The following is a 21,103-nucleotide window of genomic DNA, read 5'->3' as shown; positions in this document are numbered from 1 at the left end:
GTATAGAGTTTGATAATCGATTGTGTTCGATTAATTACTTTTGTGATAATCGCCCATCACTAGTTTTGGTCAACTTTAAACCTTCGTAAGCAATAGGCGATGTTTTTTTTTTTGAGTTACATTTGATATAGAGCATCTATTTACATTGTCCTGAAAAGTACTATACGCGTTTCATTCATCATGTAATTTTTACCCAAAAATTTCTTTATTGATTGGCCTACCAGTGGGTGTATATGATAATTATTTGCAACAAATAATTTCAAACGCAAAATTATAAGTTTTAACTAAGAAATCTTCTTTTTTTGTCAAAAATGGATGCATAGATGATTTTAATTTTGATCTCAAAATACTAGCATTTCATGCTTGAAAATATTCCAATAAGAAAATCTTTGTTGTTTTGAATTTTTATAATAAGTTAGTTAAGGTTCACCATGAATTTTAAATAATATGAATTTATAAAGGAAAGTTCAAAGAATAAACAGATTTTTCCAATTTGACAGAGGACTATATAGATAAAAAGTTATTAACATTTAAATTTGGTCAAATACGTGGAATTTTCGACCTTTAGAAATGTATAACTCTTGAAATATGTAACTTATGGGAAAATTAAATAAACATTTGCATTCTTAAAATAGACCATGTTGATAAAACAAGAAAGAACCAGAACAACAAAAGACTGAAATAGGGGCTCGAAGACTCCGTAACAATTAGGCTCCGGTCCCATAGGTACGTACGGATGCGGACGGATACGGACGCGAATCGCAACTCTAGTAACATCACTAAAAATATCTAGTTTGATTATTTAGTACCAACACTATCGATAGTAAGCAAAAGTGACTGTTGTTTAAAACTGTAGCGCCGAACGTACCACATTTAATGTTCAAATGTTAGGTCTACAATTTACTTTTCAAATTCTCATGAATATTGCTTATTGATGAGTATGCTAATGTAAAAAAAGTTTTTGGGATGATTAATACATATCATTTTATTTTCTCCTTTTTCTCATATATTCCATAAAATTAAGGCCTAATTCCACTAATTGTAGTTGAAAGTCCATCAATTCTCTATCATTTGCCATCTTATAGACTGCAATAATGTAAAGGTTAGATAGGCGTTCATTAAATATGGTACGTTCGGCGCTACAGTTTTAAACAACAGTCACTTTTGCTCACTACCGGTAGTGTTGGTACTAAATAATCGAACTAGATATTTTAGTGATGTTACTAGAGTTGCGATTCGTGTCCGTATCCGTCCGCATCCGTACGTACCTATGGGACCGGGGCCTTATTATTACCGGAAGATTACCTAGACGTATCAATAGAAGGAAGTGGGCTATAGTAAGCAGAAGTAAAGAAAGGTAAGGTAAAGAGATGGAATTATAAATGTATAAATTGGTAAAAATCTTTGAACAGCCATGTCAGTGATTAGAGTATTAACTGGCCAACCGTGTTTCCACATGAAAATTGGTGATCAATGAGTATATAAGTTCATTTTTATAAGTCAAATGCATGTAATTATAGGAACAGAACAGTTAGTATGCGTAGAATAGTTCACTCGTAAAATTTATAGACGTTTCCGGTCAATTTCGTACTGTAATCAGTATGACTTGGCCCCTATGTTACAGCAAAGCTTATACATATGTCTAAAACTAGTCTATTTAACGTCATCTGGTCATTAGATGTCTTGTTGATACTTCAAGACATCTTTGAACTTGTCACAAAGACATCTTCCGAAAGACAGAATTCAGATTTCTTTCAAGACGTCTATTGTTTGCTGGGCAAATGACAATTCAAGTCTTCCATGGCGACAACGTGGGGATTTTTTGTCGGAAGGTGGTGTGAGCGTGCAATGGATCTGCGAATTCATGCATTCGCTGGGTGCTGGCTCCTGGTGTCTTGGATATTTCACATCAGGAGGCGGTACTCGTCGATTTACTTACCCTGGCGGATGAATGGCGTATCAGAATCACTGTTGTGAAGAAGAAAATTAAGGCCTAATTCCACTAATTGTAGTTGAAAGTCCATCAATTCTCTATCATTTGCCATCTTATAGACTGCAATAATGTAAAGGTTAGATAGGCGTTCATTAAATATGGTACGTTCGGCGCTACAGTTTTAAACAACAGTTACTTTTACTCACTACCGGTAGTGTTGGTACTAAATAATCGAACTAGATATTTTTAATGATGTTACTAGAGTTGTGATTCGCGTCCGTATCCGTCCGCATTCATACGTAGCTATGGGACCGGGATCTTAATTTTCTGTAGAGCAGCAATTATATTAAAACTTGATGGATATGAATTTTCACGAAAAATAAATATACTATTAAACACAAAATTTTACGATCGATTGTGATGGTAAAAAGCCTTCAGCCAGTCGTAGAAAAACATGCAACATCATGCATTTTTGTCCTTAGGGTAACTGCAGTCGTTACTTTCCATTCCGCGCAGATCTTTTGTCATATTTGTATAAGGAGCTTCCGGGAATCAAAATAAATAAAATAAAAGATGTTCCACCAGCAGTGCAAACGTGGTCTTTTTTTATCGCTCCGAGTTCAATAAACATCGACGACAGGCGTACAGCAATGGTTATAGTAACGCAGCATACTTACATAATTTTCTATGCACAGAAAAGGTAATGGATCTGACAGCTTTGTTTTATTTTCATGATTTTTTATTTGATTTAAAAAAAATAATATTGTAATACAAGGATATAGCGATTTAGTATTTAAATTTTTTATAGTTTTATGTATATGTTGACCGACACTTGATTTTTTTTTCAATAAGTGAATTCCTATTTGTGTTATTAATGTTGTAATATATTTAGCGTGCCTCTGGTGCCTATATAGTTTTTAAAGTTTTCTTTACTACAGAAAAAGGGCACTTTTGACAAAGTGAAAAGTTGCATGAATGATTCGTTAACAGATACAGTTCTTTTTTTAACTATTTTTTATATTATAATAGATAAATCTAAAAAAAATTAACAAATTTTTCTTGTTGAAATTTATTACGTGTATAAATCTTAATATTTAGTAACTGAAGTGTAGAATATCATCCATGAAATTTGTAAATTTTCTGCTAAAATGGATTTTTGGTTTTACTATTTAATACCTATTAATTTGATTAATTAATTAAATTATTAAATTAGTTTTAAGCATCCGAGTCATTGTGAAATAGATTTTACTATTTTTAAAACTTTACAAACAATTTGTAGAAAATAATGGAGTTCATATATGAAATAAATTCCAATAAGAACAGTTTGTTATTTTTTAGATTTATCCAGTATAATATATAAAATATTTGAAAAATAAAACTACGACTGTTGGCGAAGCATTCATGCACCTATTTACTTTGTTAAAAGTGTATTTTTGGTCATTTCAAAGTAAGCTGTGATTAATTTGAAATGAAATTTAATGTGAAATATTTATACAATAACAATCATATACTAGTCACTATACTTGAATTAGTGAAATAATGTAACTGTGACGATATGATGTAAATAAAAGTAAATAAAAGAAATGGATGTATTGAACGTGATGTCTCGCTTACCCTTTTTTCGTTTTAGTCAATTTACTTTTACTCGACTTTAGATGCAATAATAAATTGAAGTTCCATAGGTGGATCTCCCAGCCTCGCGGAACTTGAAATTAAAACCAAGATGATCCATCAATGTTAGATGTAGCTGCTAAAAATACCGCTTCAATAAAAAGGAGTAGATTATTCACTTCGATTATTGCAGCTGCTGCTGCTGTTGCTGATGTTGTCTCGGATTCTGTATATACGTAAGTATATACAGGACAGGCAATGAGAGAGGAGACCAATTAAAGATTCAAATGGTTGGACAAAAAAGCATTTGTCGTGGAGAAAACGTCACCAAACGGCACCGCCCTAAGACTGGGTTGGCTTAACACAACAGTACCGCAGCCTCAGCCTCTTGTAAAAACGGTGAAAATTGTGACATTTTGTGCATGAAGAAGCAAGAGCAATACAATATTCTCGCTACATAGCGCTATTGTCAGCGAGTTCCTTGATTACGTGCAAGTGACGTTTGAAATTTATTTTGAAAACTTAATTTTTACTACTTCAGAATATTTGTTAAATAGTACAAGCTAACTTTGTTTATGGTTCCATAAATTCAAATACAAAAATATTTTTAATCAAAACTTATGCGGACCATTTTTTTTATTGAAAAATCACAAATGCACTAAGTCAATAATTTGATTTTCTTCGTTTATCACTTATGAAGCCGGATAAACTCGTAAGTTAAGAGAGAATTGAGTCACAGTTCGGAACAGTGACATTTTCATTCATACTTTAAAAGATGGCCATATTTTAATTTACGTCGATGCAAGCGTAAAATTTTTAACTGAAAATTGGTACAGAAAAAAAGAAAAATTAGACGCTATAATCAGCGGTGTGAGAATATTTGTAAATTAGCCGGCAAACTACTTTCTGAAAATATTAAAACGAAATTGTATGATACGGATACTAATTCTGTACCAGTACATTTTATTAATTATATTAACGATGGTGTACCACGGTCTCTTAGATTGATACTAGAAAAAGTAATAGGCAATAAAAAATAAAGTAGGTACCTGCGCATACTTTACCATGCAGTTGTAGCTAAGTTGGTTAATAAACAATGAAATTTCAGTTACAAAAATATTTTTAATCTCAGCAGCATAATATACATTCTTTCGTAAAATTCAAAATACCATTCAAATACTTATATTTCAGGAATTATTATTTGGAATAACTGATTTAATATAATATATAATAAATAATAAATAAATAATAAAACTAATAAATATATAATAAATAAATATAATAAAATAATAGCCTAAAATGAATATTAAAGAAAACTAACAATTTAACATAATTTGTTGCTTAAAACTTTATCAATGCTATATTATTTTACTCCCGTACTAAAGTAAACATAAGAAAATGACTAATGTACTACAATTACTTACATAAATTACTAAAAACAAAAGTGCAAGTTCATTGCAAAAACAAGAAAATTAATCTAACGATGTTTATTATCTAGTAAAACAGGGTATAATAAAATATACTATAACTGATTTTCAGACAAGGCTAAATTTATTAAAAAATTATGCATATTGTTTCATAAACATAATTTTAACATTTGAACATTAACTAAAAGCAAACAATATTACATTTATATTATATACGAGCACACTATAAACTCCTCTATATACAGTGTAAAGCACACACAAGAATTAGTTTACTCGTTTTGCACACTTTTTTCATAATTCTTTACTTTTTGTATTTTTTTTAGTAAAAGTATATATGCAAGGCAACAAATCAATTACCTTGTACATGGTAATTGAAGCAATTAACAGTCATGCAAAAAATTTGATTCAACAAGTAGTTTTATTTACTATAATTGCTCAAGTTTAGCATTTAAATAATAGTTTGATTTACAGTAATAAATATATACAATGATTACAGCAATTTCAATAAGTACATCTTTCGCATCTTGAGTCCCTACTCATTATTATCAATCGAATAATCGAACAAAAATAGCAACAGGAAATACACATTCTAATAAATTGAAAATGATTCACACAAACGTAAATGATTGTGAGCGATTTACAGTCGAATGGCTGCATCAAGTTAAAAGAAACTTTGGATTTTTCAGTTGTAATACATCCCATTGCAAACATGTGACATAGTTTTAATTTTATTTAATTAAAAAAAATGTTGAGCTGCAAGAATATTAATGAGAGTACTTAAATTAATAAGAGTACTTAAATAAATAAGTTTTATCAGATTAGTAATGCGTTTAAAATCACAGATTATTTATAATTTTCAATGAGATTAATACTTTGATCAAAATGATTACTTGCAACTACATTAATATATCAAAAAATCTTTAATTAATAAAAAAATGGTTTCATTATCTTAGTATGTTTAATTATTTTAAACCTTTAATTTTACTGTGAATGTCTCTGCAACGTCCTTTTTAGTGTTTCATAACAGTCATTTTTTAAATACTGTACGTTTTTTTCGATAACATAAGTATGGACATTATTGATAGTAAGTTTCACATGTTTGTATATTGTAATTAATAATTAAACAGTGTAAGAACACTGCATTAAATCCTTGTGAATAAATTTTCCAAAAAAAATGGCTTGCTTCTTAAAATCTTATATCATTTATATAAATATTTAGGAATTCGTGATTTAATAATTTAAACTGTTCTTCATGAACGGTTTATAGTAAAATTGTATTAATTATAATTACATTTAAACTTCAAAAAAATTACGAGCAAAGCAAAATCTAGTCTTTTTATATTTACCTTATACCATTTAATATTTATCATTAAATTAATTTTTTCATTTTCAATGCGAAGCTGTTTTCATGGTTTTCTACAGGATACATTGATTGAGGATATCACTTTCTTGATCATTTTAGGGAGAACATTAGTGTCTCTGATAGGTCGAGTTGACTAGTGTTCTTATCCTTTAATTATCTTTCTTTTCGACGGGATGAGAAGTATCACTCGACGTTTTCGATGTATTCTCCGCGTTCGTTGTCAGTTTATTTCTCGCTTGCTGACGTAGTTGCGCTCTTTTTAGGCTCGTCATTAATTGACTTGATTGATACAACCAACTTGCCTAAAATAAAGAAAATTTATGAAATTGAAATTTACCAAATGATCAAATGTTTTTAAAGAATAATACTTAGATATATAAAGGGTGTAAAGCATCATTGCAATACATTTAATAAATTATTTATTGTTAATAAAAGTTATTATTATTATCAAGGAATTTAGAAACAGACAAAATATAAATTATATAAAAAAAGTAAAGATAAAAAATTTGAATATTATTTACTACAAAACTTATTTTTCAATATAAGATGGATTTATTATGTAAACCAATTTAGAGTACTTACCACCATTATCATACAATTGATTAAGATAGGTATAGAAAACACAATTGATATGAATAATCCTTTGGAATCAAAGTATTGTTGTCTAGAAAATACCCTGAAGACAAAAAACATTGTTAATAGTAATAATATAGAAATCAATGTTTTGTAATAGTAGAGTTCCAAAAGTACACTCACATCCAATTTGTGGCAGCAACTTCATTGATGCTTTCAGAAAAGTAAACTAACAACACTATAAATGTCAAATATTTGATATTTAATTCTTTTAAAATAAAATATACCAATAAAAGCAGTTCTTCATTACTTACGTAGTACAAGAAATAATAAAATTTGAAAGTTTGCATGATTTCTTGTCATTAAGGCTGTCATTGTGACTGCGATGTGAAAGGTTAACAGTAATGCTAGCCATGGATCCCTCCAATCAATCTGAAAATAAAAAATAAAAATATATCTAACTCTCCTAATAATTTTCTTTTCCAGATATCTTCCATGTTATAAACTAGACATTAATTATAAGGAAAACTAGTGATAAGATAAGTCTTTTATGCAGATTAGATTGAATATACCTGTAGTTTAGTTTATATTAATATTAATATAAAATAAAGAACGTCTTACGATTTCTCTATATTGTCAATAAATACAGAAGTTAAATCACAAAATGTTGAATTAATTCATATATTAGTAGAATCATTCTGTTTTCTTTCTTATCTATACAATCTAAGGTTGAACACAGGACAGAAAAATAGCAATGTAACATAGATTTACATCATTTTTTAAAATTAACAACCTTAGAAATATGATCAATAGAGCAAGCATTATACGACAAAAAAATCGAGATACCGTGAATATAATGGTATTATTTTATTTAATAAAAATACTTTCGCTTTCATTCTGAACGACGATATATAGGGGATCCTTAACCTAAAAGAACTTGTCGGTCTTCAAGGCCTTTTGCGTCTTCTCCATACTAACTGCATAAAAACTGTCTATTGCACGAAAAATGTAAGTATCAAAACAAATGACTAAGTGTACTCACACTTTGTAAAAAGGGCCAAACCCCGTCGATTATTTCGGTGGAGATGACCTGCCTTTCTGACATGTTGATTGCAATAACGTACACCAGTGTATACACCGCAAAAACTATGTTATCAGCACAAACTTTACCGCCACTACGTATTCTGTCTAGCTTGGGTCTGCCACTGGTCTGCCAATGGTGCGATCGTTCGAAGGTGGGAGAAGAGCTTCCGTCTTGTTTTTTTGCTACTTCGTTCGGCGTCGTGAGTAGTATCTTGCATACGTTACAATTAATACCGGTTATTCTGCAGTATCACTCTACACTTTTTGTTTCGCTGACCGACTGACTGAATTGATTGTAAACATGAGGCATGCAGTGTAGAACTATATCGTATCCTACGCGAAAAAATGTGATCCACAGTAGGCGTACGCTTTAGTATTCACGTGTACTCGCGCGTGTAGGTGGTGATATATATATATATATATATATATATGTGTGTATGCATACGTGCGTATAGGTATAAATGCGAATAAATCTACTTAAAGAACACGCGCGTGATGTATATTAGATTATCTGTTTTATTGCGGTAAAACTTATTATCTTGACGAGGGCGTGCACTTATTTTCTCAAAGTAAATAGAATTTGCTTATTGTAATGATTTTATCGAGAAATAGAACGATTCCAGCCTTGTGCAATTACATTATTTTTCAGAAAAATTCTTGAGTTTTATCTTCATTCGTTATTTTATTTGTATTTTGTTTTCTTTTACTATTGTATGTATCAGCTATTGGCAAATAATATGATTCATTACATCGATCTCAATCGAGATTTTTAATTTATGGGCCATTGTCCATTACCGCTCAATCGTCTTTCTCCTTCGAAAACCGCATTAGCGCTGATTTGCAAGTCTTGTATCTTAGCCAAAAATTACTTGCAAATTAACCTGAACTCATTTTAGAGACTTTTCCGCATCTTATTGAATAACTCGAAGAAGTATAAAACTTTTTTTAAATTAATTTTTTGTTTTCAGTATATTGAGATAGAACTAAAAAAATGCGAATATTAGGGTTCGGCTATTTCGTATGAAAAATCACATAATTTAAAAGAATATGTTAATTGTATTTTTCATAATCTCCAATTTAAGTTCGAGTGAATGGCTACGATTTTGCTGAATTCATTTCAATTATCGGATGTACTAAATTAAATCGATTAGAAACATGAATTATCCTAGTCTTTTGTCAGTCTTTTCGCTTCGATATCGATTAAGATTTCGATTTCGATTCGTTAAAGCTAGTTAAAAATAATCATTTATATCTTCCAAGATGAAAATGTACGATTTCAATTTATCAAAAATATCGTAAAACTAAATAGTCATGGTTTATTATTTACTTATTTATTTATTAACCTAGAGTACTGTACAATCCACTTAAGTGAATTTTACAATACGTTACACAATAAATATATGTAACACAGCAGAGGAATAAATTCCTGTACACTGGTCTGGTGAATATGTACTTGAACAAAACTTTATATATATAAAACTTATAAGTATAAATATTGATAATTTATAAACATCTTTTAATAACTATTTTGTAATATAGTACCGAAAAGATTTCGAAAGTAATGTTCTATTAAATTGCTATTCCAGTAAATCAATTTTGAAATGAATAAGTGCGATAGGGATATTCTAACTATAGAGATTTCTTTAGGTTTACGATGAAAAATGTATTTGTTCTTAAATTTCAAATAATTCAGAAAACAAGAAGATTCATACATATTCTTAAAATCTGCAATCATTATACTAATAAAGTCTTTTAGAAGATTATTCTGCTAGCGTTCACGATTTTGTCCATTTCGCCTGTGTAATCATCGATGTCAGTTAAACAAACGAAGATAGATGCTGTCAACTGATGATTGTTTTATTTTCTGATAAACGATTCTTTCTACTATTCCAGCTTTCTCAGGCGTTTTCATGCCGATGTTTACGCTTAAAATTTTTCTCGTAATAATCGAATTCTTCCTCGAGATGTAAAAAATCTTCATATGCTTTTAATTTTTACTATTGCAGCGTATATTGAATTTTGACAGTACACTTTAGTGGCCAGTCATTCCATCGAAATAAATACAAAGAAATGTGGTAGTGAAATAAATAAAAATGTTGTCATTTTTCGTTAATTTTTTCGTGAATTTGTGTTTGCATCGTGCGAGCTCATTGTTAAACTGAAAAGTATTTTAGTATATTACGATACGTATGACTCAAGTAGCCGCCTATTATTGCATGGCTATTAACGCTCGAGCACAAGCGAGGACGATAATCACGCCGTGCAACGACGGAATACTTGAGTCACAAGTATCGTACATTTTATAGTACTTACGATGTCAAATCAACACTCACGGTTCGTCTATCCGTGAAATATGATGGATCAATTTTACATTCTAAGGTTAGGTCACCACCAGCACTAACGAGTGCAAAAATGAAGTACTCGAGTCACAGATAGGCGTTACTTAAGTTAAGCCACGTAGTAAGATAAAATAATTTTGTTTCAGATTTAATTCCTCAAATCGCGGCAGTATATATTATTTATCTTAAAAAATATGCAAAACATGTATGAAATAGTTAATTGTTTGATATTTACATAATTTCAGGAAACTCTTATTCGAAAACGAAAGATTGCCAATTTTACATAATATTATTTTCAAATATTTTCATTTAGGTAATTAGTTCTCAACTCTGTTAATTCTTGAAAGAATTCAAAATAGTATGTTATTGACAATATTATTACAAAATATTTGTATGAAAATATAAGACGTGCCAAATTAAGTAACAAATATACATTCAGTAGAGTAAATTAAATTAAATTTAAGTTACATCAAGGTTTGACTGATAACTATATAATAATTTTAATATTTGAGTATTTTACGAATTGGGTATGGTTACACTTGCTATAGTTTCGATGCCGTAAATTAGAAACCTTACACTTCGTAATGTGCTTGCTGCTGTTGATATTGCAGACTTTATAGCAATAAGAATACAAACTTTCAAACTTAACGATAAGCGACATACTATATATAGTAATATAAGTAAGATCATCAAATTGACACATTCTAATATAGTTATTGCGCCAGAATTAGATGGTCAAACATTTGAAGCAAAAAATATATGGTCACAATATAGCTGTATATATAGCATCATTTAGTTTTAAAAAAATAGTAGTCTGGTTGTTAAAAAGGTTACGCACAAAGAAACATTGCATCTTCACACCTCACCCTATACCTGCCGTATATAAGAGAAGACTTTGATAAATTATATCTCATAAATTAGATACTCAATCGATTCGAAACTTTGCACAGGTGTATATTTATTTATGAACTTGAAGTCCTGAAAGTTTCAGATTAATGACGTGGATTTCGATTTATGATAAGACCACCTTAAAAGTATCGGTCTCTACACTTGAGATCTTCACACCACTCAGACCCATACTTCGATGTATTCAGCCTGCTTAATCAACGATCTGCAATTATTTAATTCGTTATAGTTGTTACTAATTTATGTACATACTGATAAACGTTGTTCCACCTGGAACTCAACGTGACATTTGCTCTTTACTCTTTGTTTTGCGCTTCTCGCAAATCTCAACTCGTCGTACTTGTATGCATGCCAGGTTCTGAACTGTAGGGGCCGATTGATTCAGTCTTGAGCACCGATTCCGTTCTTTTTTCGATTACCGTTTTCTAACCAGTAAGAAATAGATAGATTATGCAAGCTTGTTTTGGTTCATGTTCCTTAAATAATTTAATCGATTTGCGACACTATTACTAATGACGTTGCAATCCTAATATTTTATAAATAATATACTTTCTGGAATCAACTCATGCTATTATATCAGCGTTACGCTACACACGAAATTCTTTTGCTGATATCTATGAAAATTATACGACTAGGGAGAAAGCAAACTATAAAATTAATTAATATTTTAACTTTATAAACTTCCCACTAGTATTACAATTGTTAAAACAAATACTTAACACATTGAAACACCTTTCAGCGTCGGTGTTTTTAGAAGCTAGCGTACAGTGGTTTATTGATTACAGTCTTGTTGCCCCAGATACTGCACGAATCGTATAGGCCACTAAGTTCATCAACTGCAGATACTTGGGTATTTCGCTGTTAATGTAAGATTGGCTGACGGACTTTATATCAATCTCAACATTTTCTCTAAAATCTGTCCAACACTCACACTACCATCTTCTGTGATGTCGATGAACGTAACGATCATATAAAGGCACAGAGACTGACTGACATGCGAAATGTCGAATTAGCCATTCTGGACAATAGACTGGCCAGGACTGCAAAAGTAGCACATGGATTTTTCTGTTTTTTGCAAAATTAAAAGAGAAAATTATAGTAATGGATTTTTTAAATCAGATTTTATCGAATTATTGCACGGTACCTCCATCAAAAATATTAAATGGTTATCAAACTTAAAAATGTAAATAAAAGAACTTACTCTCAATGGTGGTCGAGACAATGGTTAAGGAACTAGCCAACATCACCGTAATTGCTCGCATCTGCAAATCAATTGATCAAAAATTTATCCTTTTCTCAACTCAAATACATGAAAATGTGCGTGAAGTCTAAAATAAATTAGCATGAATAAGGAAACCGACTGATTGCTGATAGAGCGACGAAAAATTTACTATCATCTCATTGAAGGAAACAGTGCCATTTACTATTTTCTCAAATTTTTAATAATTTTTACAACTATCATTTGAATGGATCTTAGCATTTAAAAACATAGCGAATATGACCGAATTTCAAATGATCGGATTTTTTGTATAAAAGTTGAATTCATTTTAACTGTTCTTAAAATATTATGTTCAAAACCTCTGATAAATACTATTTTACACATCTATGGACATCATAGTGAATATGCTTTCCAATGAGCTACATCTTCAATGTTGACGGTAAATATTTAATTGACGTAAGAAGTCATCAATCTGCAATCTAATGCAATTCAAGTAAGTTAATATTTTGGTTTGGATTCGGAATAAAACAAACGAATTATGTCTTCAATATCGATAACAGATGTTTAATTGATGTAGGAGCCATCTCAGCCATCATTCAAATTGGTAAAAAATCTAAAACTCATTCATTTTTTTAACTTCATTAATTGATTCGTTCATTGAACGATTACTAGTACGCTTTTTATACATGTTACTTTAAATTAAAATAATAACACTAGCTTGTAATTGCATTAATTTGATTTGGATCGTCATATACAGTAACTGATATAAATTATTATTTGCAAAACGACTGTCAAGTATACATAAATTATTGATATCAGAAAAATTAATCACACATAAATGGAGAAATTATTTTCGGCCAAATATATAGTTTTGAGCTTAGATTATTTATTTGTATTTAATTTTATTTATTACAATTAAGTTATGACTATTATATAGTAATAACCTGCAAAGATATACACAAATACCCACAAGAAAATTGTCCAAAAGCAATTAAGAAAAAAATAAAAGAAACAAAAAATAAAAAATATTTAAATATATTACAAAATTAGTTTTATTTACATTCAGCGTGATTATTCTATGCCGAGTTGAAGCACTATTGTATGTGTAGTTAAATTATTAGTTCTCCATAGTATAACTTCCAAAAAGGAAATATTTCTAAATAAATTAAGAACCTGATTAAAACAGTATCATTTTGGAGAATATCAATACGATGTTGATTTATTAATGTTTATAAATCAGATATATGTTTATCAAGGATTACTGCATATTTCAATGTTACCATTTAAAAATTATAATTAAAAAATTGAGCGGTCCGTTACAAATAAATAATCTTGTTTCTAAACAGCTGTTCTTGGGATCGCTTGATAATCATGTTCTGCGTTGAACAGTGAGAATTGAATATTATATTAAATGATTATAAAATGAAAATTGTTGTTTTTAAAATATTAGATAAAAATAATAATGAAAATCTAACAGTAGTACTAATATAATTAATATATAATTATACCTTAGTACATATAAATTCGTATTATAAAATTTAAAATTAAGTAAAAACAAAGAAATTATTCCAAAAAAATCTGATTTCAGCATTGGTTTTGTAAAAAAACTCAATTTTTCAATAAGTTTCAAAAATCATTGAAAAACCCCTTAGCCAATATTTTTATTTATTCTTATGTAAACCTTAAAAGATTTATTTATATCTCAAAATTAGCTATTTAATAATTTATTAATAACTATGTATTTCAACAATTAAAACTAGTATATTAGATGTTATTGTTATTGTTATTACTTCAAGAACTACGTCCACGTGGAACGCTGCAGAGGTATGTTGTTCGTAGAATCCGATTGTGGTATTGATTTTTCAATAATTTGTATAAACAATTTGTTTAAACAATAAAAAACAACAACAAATTTGAAATCAGCGATGCCTCGAATCTCTTAAATCTCACACACACATGCACACACACATGCATGCATATCTATACAGTAGCCCAATTTTTTTGGCCTGGAAAAGAGTTAAAGTAGAAAATAGTCTATCTTGGTTAATAAAATTTTAAATAAAATATATTATCTTTGAACTTTTGCAATATATACATTATATATTTTTTATAACTAATAACGAAACTGAAAAATCGAAATTCACATAAAATCATTTAAAAAAAGAAACCGACAAATTAAACAATTACTGTTGTTTGATTGATGATTCCTACGTCAATTAAAAATTAGTAACCCATATTAGAGAGAGACTTAATTTACTTGTTCATTGAACCAAGAGGCACACCTGTTTCTTTATCTTGTTTAGTTACATTACACATTCAGCTTGTAAGGATTATTGTTAATAATGATTGGCAGAATCTATATATACTGAATTTGCAAAATTATTGATCACAGTCCATAAAAAGAAGTGTATTGAAAACTAAGGTAAGTACAGTTACGAAGAAATTTAATTATGATGATTTTTATTAGACGCAAACAACTTATCCGATAGATAGTTCCAATCATTTTGATAAAAAGTAAAAATAAATAGAAAGTGTGACGATTACGAATTGTATTATCTATATGATAAGATGATAGTTTATCGTTAGTCTATCGCAGTTCCTTTAATTCCTGATTGATAGGCTGAGATTTCATACGTAGTTTAACAAATTACATTTTAAGAAAAGGATCGATTTTGAGTTGTATTAATATTGAATTACAGATGCGAGCGATCTCGGTGGTGTTTGCTGGCCTTTTGGCCATGGCTGTGGCTAGTAGCGAGAGTAAGTTCTCTTTCACTGTTATTTTTGATTCCATAGTGTTAAGAAGCCAGATTTACGTATTTGCAATATTATGAAATCAATAATATTTCTAATAAACCCACATAAATATTTTAGTAATATTTCAATAAAACTTCTTTATCTTATCGATCATTTCTTTATAGTAAAATTTAATAATATCATTTCATAAATTACATTCCATTTTGAATATTGAAAATCACAAAAAGATAAGTTACAGAACATATATGACTGCATATTTCATAAATTATTCAATTTTTATGGTAATGCATTCTGAAGGTTCGAGCAATTTTGATAATATGACACTTCTAAAGTTGAATTTTTCGTATAACGTACGATGAAGAACAGTCACCATTTTCATGAATATTATTAATGCAATTACGTATCCCGCTGATCAAACTTTTATAATTAACACTATCTCTTTTGTCCATTAAAATACGGTTATTTAACTTTAATTTTTAATATATATTTAAGACCTGAAAAGTGCTCTACTTAAAATATTAAATTTCTTGTATTTTGCGAAAAACAGAAAAAGTCGTATGCTACTTTAGCAGTTGGGCAGTTTACCGTCCAAATAATGGCAAATTCGACATCTCACACATCGATCCATCTCTGTGTACACACATGATCTACGCGTTCGTTGGCATTACCGAAGACGGCGATGTGAAGGTGCTTGACGCCGGGCAAGACTTGCCTGATAATTACGGCAAGGACGGCTTTAGTCGCTTCAACAAATTACGCGAAATCAGTCCCCAGACTAAAACCATGATCGCCATCGGTGGTTGGAACGAGGAATCGGTCAGATATTCCCAGGTTGTCGGCAACCCGACCATCCGCAAACGCTTCGTTGAGAACATGGTCATGTTCGTCAAGAAGTACGGTTTCGATGGACTCGACATCGACTGGGAATACCCTAACCAACGTGGGGGAGTTCTAGCCGACAAAGACAACTATGTGGCTCTATTGCGAGAACTCAGAGAGAAATTCGACCAGGAGGATCTCATTCTGTCAGCTGCCGTTGCAGCCGCTGAGGTGTCCGCCAGCCAATCTTACATCATCAGCGAAATGTCCAAGTACCTGCACTTCATCAATTTGATGACCTACGACATGCACGGAATCTGGGAAAAAAAGACTGGAATCAACGCACCACTGTACGCTGGTTCTTGGGAGAAAACCGACGCTGAAAGGTGTCTTAACGTTGTAAGTATCTACGATTGAGTAGAGGAATATTAGGGAGCAGATTCCTGAAAAGCTCGGAACCTACCTTAGTTCCAAAGTAACTCGAGCTACTTGTGTTTTATTTTTTAAAATTTTTTCATAATAGTCAAGTTAGCTTCTGTCTTGGAGATCAAGTGCTCGAAAAATTTTAGCTTTTGAATTAAAAGCAGACCGAATTTTTGTAGAACTCGGCAGTGAGATGATGTTTTGTTAATTAATCAAGTCTGAATTACGCACGATTTCTTACCAAATTTATGAATTGAAAATATTGATCAGTTACATTGTTTGATTCGTTATCGTGGATTTTTCAATTGAATAATTTTAAATACGTAGCAAGAACATTTCGTGTAGTTATGACGCAAGTGCAATTGCAAATATTAATACAATCAGAATTTTTAAAAATAAATTTATCAGATATTACTGTCAATGATGAACTGCCGAGAAAAAAATATTATTAATGCAATATTACAAGAAATGTTGATATTATCGTTTAGTCAATTATTTTTCTGAAGTGAAAATGCAACATTTACAGAATGCATCGGTACACTACTGGCTGGAGAATGGTGCTCCAGCTGAAAAACTGGTCCTTGGTGTGCCATTTTACGGCCGTGGTTTCACCCTGGCCAACTCGCAAATGAACGGAATTGGCGCTCCAGCTAACCAACCGTCCATGGCCGGTCCCTACACTCGTGAATCTGGCGTACTTGGTTACAATGAAATCTGTGAGAAGTTTATCAACGAGAATTGGCATATTGAATTCCAGGAGGAGCAATACGTACCTTATGCCGTAAGCGGCAACCAGTGGGTTGGATATGACGATCATCGGTAAGATTGATCTATTTTACCATTTTACCTATCCAATTATGAGATTATCCAAGGCTGTAACGAGGAAAAAACATTGCAGCTCGTTGACTAAAAAGGCTGAATTCGCCAAGAACTTGGGTCTCGGTGGTATGATGGTTTGGGGTGTTGAGACTGATGATTTTAAAGGTGTCTGTGGTGATAAGTACCCACTCTTGAAAACAATCAACTACGTTCTTCGTGATGGTCAACCACCTCTGCCAACCAACCCGCCAGCCGAAACCACCGCTGAACCATCAGCCAACCAACCCAAACCAACCGAAATTTGCAAAAGTGAAGGCTACAGTAGGGACCCAAAGCAATGCAACGTTTTCTATTACTGTCAACCTGACTACAATAAGTACATCGTTCACGAGTTCTCGTGCCCCAAGCCTCTGGTCTTCGATCTCAGAACCAACACCTGTAACTACTTAAAGTACGTTCAGTGCTGAGCATGGATTATAAAAAACTAGAACAATTTTATTAATTGCTGATATATCTCCACGCCAATAAAAGTTTATTACGATTTTTACTATTTATTGGAAAATATTGTTGTACTTTATTATCTCTCCTTTATTCACATATCACATGGAAGCAAGTGATTTGCACAGGTTTATTATGAATCTTTTTTATGATTAATTTTTTAAAGATGAACATGTTATACAGTGAATACATTTCAGTTTATGATTGTTCGATACACGAATTGCAAAATATTGGAACAAACAAAAGGATAATGATTATATTTGAAAGAATCTCTTTATAAATATTATACACGAATGAATATTTTCAATATAACTAAGTTTTTTATTTCAATTGTTTTCGAGTCTCACTAATTGTAAGTTGACATTCACTTATTGATGCGCAAGTAGAAGGCGCTAACATAGAAATTGTAGCAATATTAAAAGTTAATTGAAAGAGTTAATTACGATTAATGTAGTTAAAAAAGGATTAATGGTTAGTTTTTTTATATCGTTAATACCAACTTACAAATTAAATTAAAGTTATATAGTGTCATGTGTCTTGATTACTATAAAAATCTTTCGAACTGCTTTGCGCAGTTAAATATATGTATATTGCCCGAATTAACGTAAGAATTAGCTACAAATTCATTCTAGAATGATTTTTATGCCATATTAGATTTTAAAAGTCATATGTGTATATGATCCGTATCTTGATATAATCATATTAGCAATTAAGATGAGTCTGTCAATTTTCGTGTCTCGTCGACCTTCGATGTAGTTTACGACAATAATTAAGAAATCAGACTAAACATTTTCAATCTGTTATATTAATTGATTTTATAAAAATACTAGCGCAATTCGCTCCAGTCGTGTGATAATTAAAAGACCTCTGTTCAATTCATAATGTTTACCTTTTAAAAAATTTCATGTAAAGTTGGGCTGTTACCTTACCGACGACTAATAATATTGTTTTTTGAAATATGCAAGTCAAAAGACATGTGATGATTAAATAATATTAACCTAACCATTATAAGGATTTTTGTGAATTAATATTGCGGATCATGTGATAAATACAATATTTCTGTATTATTCAATTTCTAAAGATGTTTGGATTGATTATGTCGTATGCAGAAATACAATATACCAAACAGTTTTTCATCCCGATGATTAGATACTGTAGTTTTCTATTTGCTACAAATGTTAATATAAAAATCAGCACCTGATTTGTTTTTTTTAATTTATATGAACATCTGAGTTGAAATATTTATTTCAATGATACTCATCTACTAGTACGTAATATAAAACACGAAGCCTATAAGTATGTAAAAAATGTTCTATAGTCCATATAATTTTCCATGACAAACTGGTGGTCTATCTTCATTTGTTTTCCTATACTTATATTCTCGATGCATGTGCGATATAAAATATTATAATTACAGTTACATTTGTTATGTCTGTAAACGCTTGTTTAACTATTTGAAATAGGTTGCGCGATATCGCGGCAGAGCAAGCAGCGATTTAAAAAAAAAGTCTCGACGAATTAAATAATATTTTCGATCTGCTGATACCATTAAGTCTATTTGGCGAAAGTGTGTCGTGATATAATAGAAATATTCGCAATTACATCTATTTATGAAACACATCGATCAATAAACAAATAAACAGTAATAGTTCATAATATTTCGAAATATAAAAAAATTAAAGTTAAATTGTTTTTGTTTCATTAGCAGAAAAGCAAACGAAAAATATATGAAATATTATATACGACTCCAAACGTATACCATAAAATTATTCAAAGCGATTGTTTGAATATGAAACTGCCTTGAGGTATCGGGTCGGTAAACACGAAGCAAAAAGAGGAATTCAAGTTGAAAATTAATGTGATTCGCTATTGATTGTGAAAAAAGCTTATAAGGTGATTTTGCTATGCAGTATTGCCAGCACCGTGGGCACGGCATAACAGACAAACACGCATATAGTTCTGAAGCCGCAAAAGACGTATTATAAATTTTTGGAGTATGTGTTTTTGTCATTAGTGTTCATCTGTTTGATACTATACTTCACACTATACGAGTGATAGATTTAAAAAATCTGAAAGTCACAGTTACATCACGGATCGTGGACGAAGGTGGGCATATTGCACCATTCTGCCGATGCAGGTACTCTAGGTATTGTCGTGTTACTCACGAGCGTTAAAAATCGGCTATTTTTCAACGGCAATTGACGCGAATAGAAAAAGAAAAACGCGATCGCATAAAACAAGAATGGTTTATCCGTTGTCTTGTCAGTGTCGTCAACTCGTTTAAATACAAGTCTCAATTCGTGGCCGACAAAATTTCCGGCGATCTCCATACTCGCGGCCATTGTTAGACGTCAAGACCCCTACTCTTGCTTAACAATAGGGAAATCAAACAGTCTAGCTGTGTAGTAGAGAATTTTTGTTCTACTTGATAACGTCAATTTTCGTCATTCTTAATAATTCATTATTTTGATTTTAAGTGTAACCAGTACGTATAGAAACGTAGTATTACCGATTCATTTTATTTTCAATATCATATAAGACCAGTCAAAACATCTTGTTTTTTGTTCAAATGTTGATCAACTTGTTGCTTTAAGATTATGGAGAAGACAATAAATTGCTGTCCTTTTTTCTTTGAAATAGGTTATTTTAGAATTAGTAAACAATGTAGCTTAACACATGGATACACACTGCCTGATATAGTTGTACGTTGATCTATTATTACTGTCTTCATTTATCTTATTTTCTTCAGAAATCTTGCTAATTAGAATAAAAAATCAATTTATCAAAATTAAGTTAACACGTATTCGCGTCTATGAAAAAATCCCGTATTATGATTCGTATAACACAGAAATACGAATGCATTAATGATATACATTAGGAAATAGCGAAAAAGTAGTGTCATTACTCGATAAAAAGATTAGATTTTACAAAAAAATAAAAGAAAAAATATTTAGCATAATCATAGAGAAAGAGAGAGAGAGAGATGAGCATAAATATATATGATGTACGTCTAAGAGCGATGGAAAATAATCGGTCAAAGAACAATGATGAATTTGAAATGAAAAAGGATGCAAGATACAGTGCAAAATTGAACATATAAAAACATGTTTGAGAATCGTATAATCATCAAACTAAATTCGATTATTTATCTCGGGAGCTGTTATATTCATCACTGGATAAAACGCAAAGGTAAAAAAGTTTTGTACGTAATCAAAATTCGATAAAATATTACATAAAGTTTAGAAAAAGTCTTGCAAATAGGTGTTATCGGTAAAACTGACAGAAAAGTAAAAGTAGCGATAGGCTTATAGCTGACGACAGACTTTGATAACC

General features: G+C 30.7%; 2 protein-coding genes across 3 annotated transcripts; one reads left to right on the top strand and one right to left on the bottom strand.

Moving 5' to 3' along the window:
* Window positions 1-5,082: 5,082 nt before the first annotated feature.
* On the bottom strand, window positions 5,083-8,084 carry LOC131666720 (transmembrane protein 18). The gene is made up of 5 exons (XM_058939581.1): window positions 7,950-8,084; window positions 7,222-7,339; window positions 7,091-7,145; window positions 6,917-7,010; window positions 5,083-6,636 (listed from the first exon to the last, which is right to left on the bottom strand). The coding sequence occupies exons 1-5, from the start codon at window positions 8,010-8,012 to the stop codon at window positions 6,484-6,486; spliced, it is 483 nt and encodes a 160-aa protein (XP_058795564.1). The 5' UTR covers window positions 8,013-8,084; the 3' UTR covers window positions 5,083-6,483.
* LOC131666719 (chitinase-3-like protein 1) lies at window positions 7,993-17,787 on the top strand. 2 transcript variants are annotated; one of them, XM_058939579.1, is made up of 5 exons: window positions 7,993-8,190; window positions 15,154-15,214; window positions 15,759-16,429; window positions 16,980-17,272; window positions 17,352-17,787. In XM_058939579.1, exons 1-5 carry the CDS (start codon window positions 7,993-7,995, stop codon window positions 17,737-17,739), a joined length of 1,611 nt encoding a protein of 536 aa, XP_058795562.1. In that variant the 3' UTR covers window positions 17,740-17,787. The 2 variants fall into 2 exon arrangements, with proteins under 2 accessions (XP_058795562.1, XP_058795563.1); XM_058939580.1 differs by lacking the exon at window positions 7,993-8,190 and adding an exon at window positions 14,789-14,876.
* The last annotated feature ends 3,316 nt before the right edge of the window (window positions 17,788-21,103 follow it).

This window comes from Phymastichus coffea, unplaced genomic scaffold (assembly GCF_024137745.1).
Source record: "Phymastichus coffea isolate CEN01 unplaced genomic scaffold, Cenicafe_Pcof_1.1 PCOF00060, whole genome shotgun sequence".
NCBI classification, from domain to species: domain Eukaryota; kingdom Metazoa; phylum Arthropoda; class Insecta; order Hymenoptera; family Eulophidae; genus Phymastichus; species Phymastichus coffea.
The sequence above is the reverse complement of the archived record's forward strand: the minus strand, read 5'-3'. Positions and strand labels throughout refer to the sequence as shown.